The sequence below is a fragment of the Rhamphochromis longiceps genome, linkage group LG15, assembly GCF_057381845.1.
Source record: "Rhamphochromis longiceps isolate RC_006_pf linkage group LG15, R_longiceps_female_GT1.1, whole genome shotgun sequence".
NCBI classification, from domain to species: Eukaryota; Metazoa; Chordata; class Actinopteri; order Cichliformes; family Cichlidae; genus Rhamphochromis; species Rhamphochromis longiceps.
This window is the reverse complement of record NC_140571.1, coordinates 5,920,834-5,921,916: the sequence shown is the minus strand read 5'-3', so window position 1 is coordinate 5,921,916 and position 1,083 is coordinate 5,920,834. Positions and strand designations below refer to the sequence as shown.

At 49.0% G+C, this 1,083-nt stretch overlaps 1 protein-coding gene across 1 annotated transcript; it reads right to left on the bottom strand.

The window, feature by feature from the left end:
• Positions 1 to 231: 231 nt before the first annotated feature.
• LOC146651886 (uncharacterized) lies at positions 232 to 840 on the bottom strand. Its single transcript, XM_085382906.1, has one exon. The coding sequence runs from the start codon at positions 838 to 840 to the stop codon at positions 232 to 234; it is 609 nt and encodes a 202-aa protein (XP_085239032.1).
• Positions 841 to 1,083: the final 243 nt, after the last annotated feature.

Genomic DNA, 1,083 nt, shown 5'->3' with positions numbered 1-1,083 from the left:
TGTGTGTGTGTGTCCAGAGTTCAGCTGAGACAGTGTCCTTCGCCCCAACAGGCTAAGTAAACAGTCTTCCAGCCAACCCAGGTGGCCTTGCGTGGGATGGGAAGAACAGCCATAACACAGTCGTTATCAGGGAGTGATTGTTCGGCTCCAGCCTTGATGGGGGTCCACAATTTTGATATTGATTTTGTAAATTTCCATGCGAGCAGCCCAGGAGAATTTTCAGGCTGCTCTTTAACACTCTGATGCTGGTCTCTCAATCTCCCGTTGGAGAGCCGCGAGCCTCCCCATGATGGCATCAAACTTCTGTTCCATGGTGTTATCATTCTTTTGATTCTGAGACCTCACAACTGCAGTGATCCGTTCCACGATGTGTTCCAACTGTCGCTCAAGGGTCTCATTCTGAGCAGGCCTCTCTCTGATGTATCCCCCCATACGCTCAATGGTGTTATTTTGAGCCTTCACAGCAGCTGTAAGCGTCTCCAAGGTGTTAACCATATTACGTTCGTTGTGAGAGGCCGCGCCTCGTCCCATCGCTTCGATTCCAGCGGGCAGCCTTGGGGGGGTTTGAACAGCCGGTTCCACTCTCTTATTTCTCCGATAAACCAGGGCTAAGCCAACTCCGATCAACAAGAACCCTGTTATCACGGTTCCGAATAGATAGATATCTTCAGCGTCCTCGATCGACAGTCCCGCCAGGCACATGACCCTCCAGTTCTGCCACCCGTCCATCGTGTAACCGGCAGGGAAAGTCCCTCCAGGGCACTCGGGCTCTCCCAAGCCCTGACTTCTCGTTGAGAAAAGGGTGTCAATAGCATTCAGAGACCAGTTGATCAAATCCATAATTCTCTTTAGGTTTTAGAGAACGACAGTGAGAGAGTGTTCCAGGGAAAGTAATGCACACGAGACAAGACAAGGACATAGAGGCTAAGCAGGGAAGATAAGGGTAAGGAGGTACCCAGGAGAGTCACAGGTAAAATGATAAAATCCAGGTTTACCAGGATCAAATCAAAGGGAAACAGTAAAATCAAATACTTTAGTGTAAAAATAAAACTGAACTAAGCAAACGAACACACACGGAGAGCA

Bases quoted from the DNA above. Each gene is read 5' to 3' on its own strand.
- LOC146651886 (XM_085382906.1), bottom strand. From the start codon at position 840: ATGGATTTGATCAACTGGTCTCTGAATGCTATTGACACCCTTTTCTCA.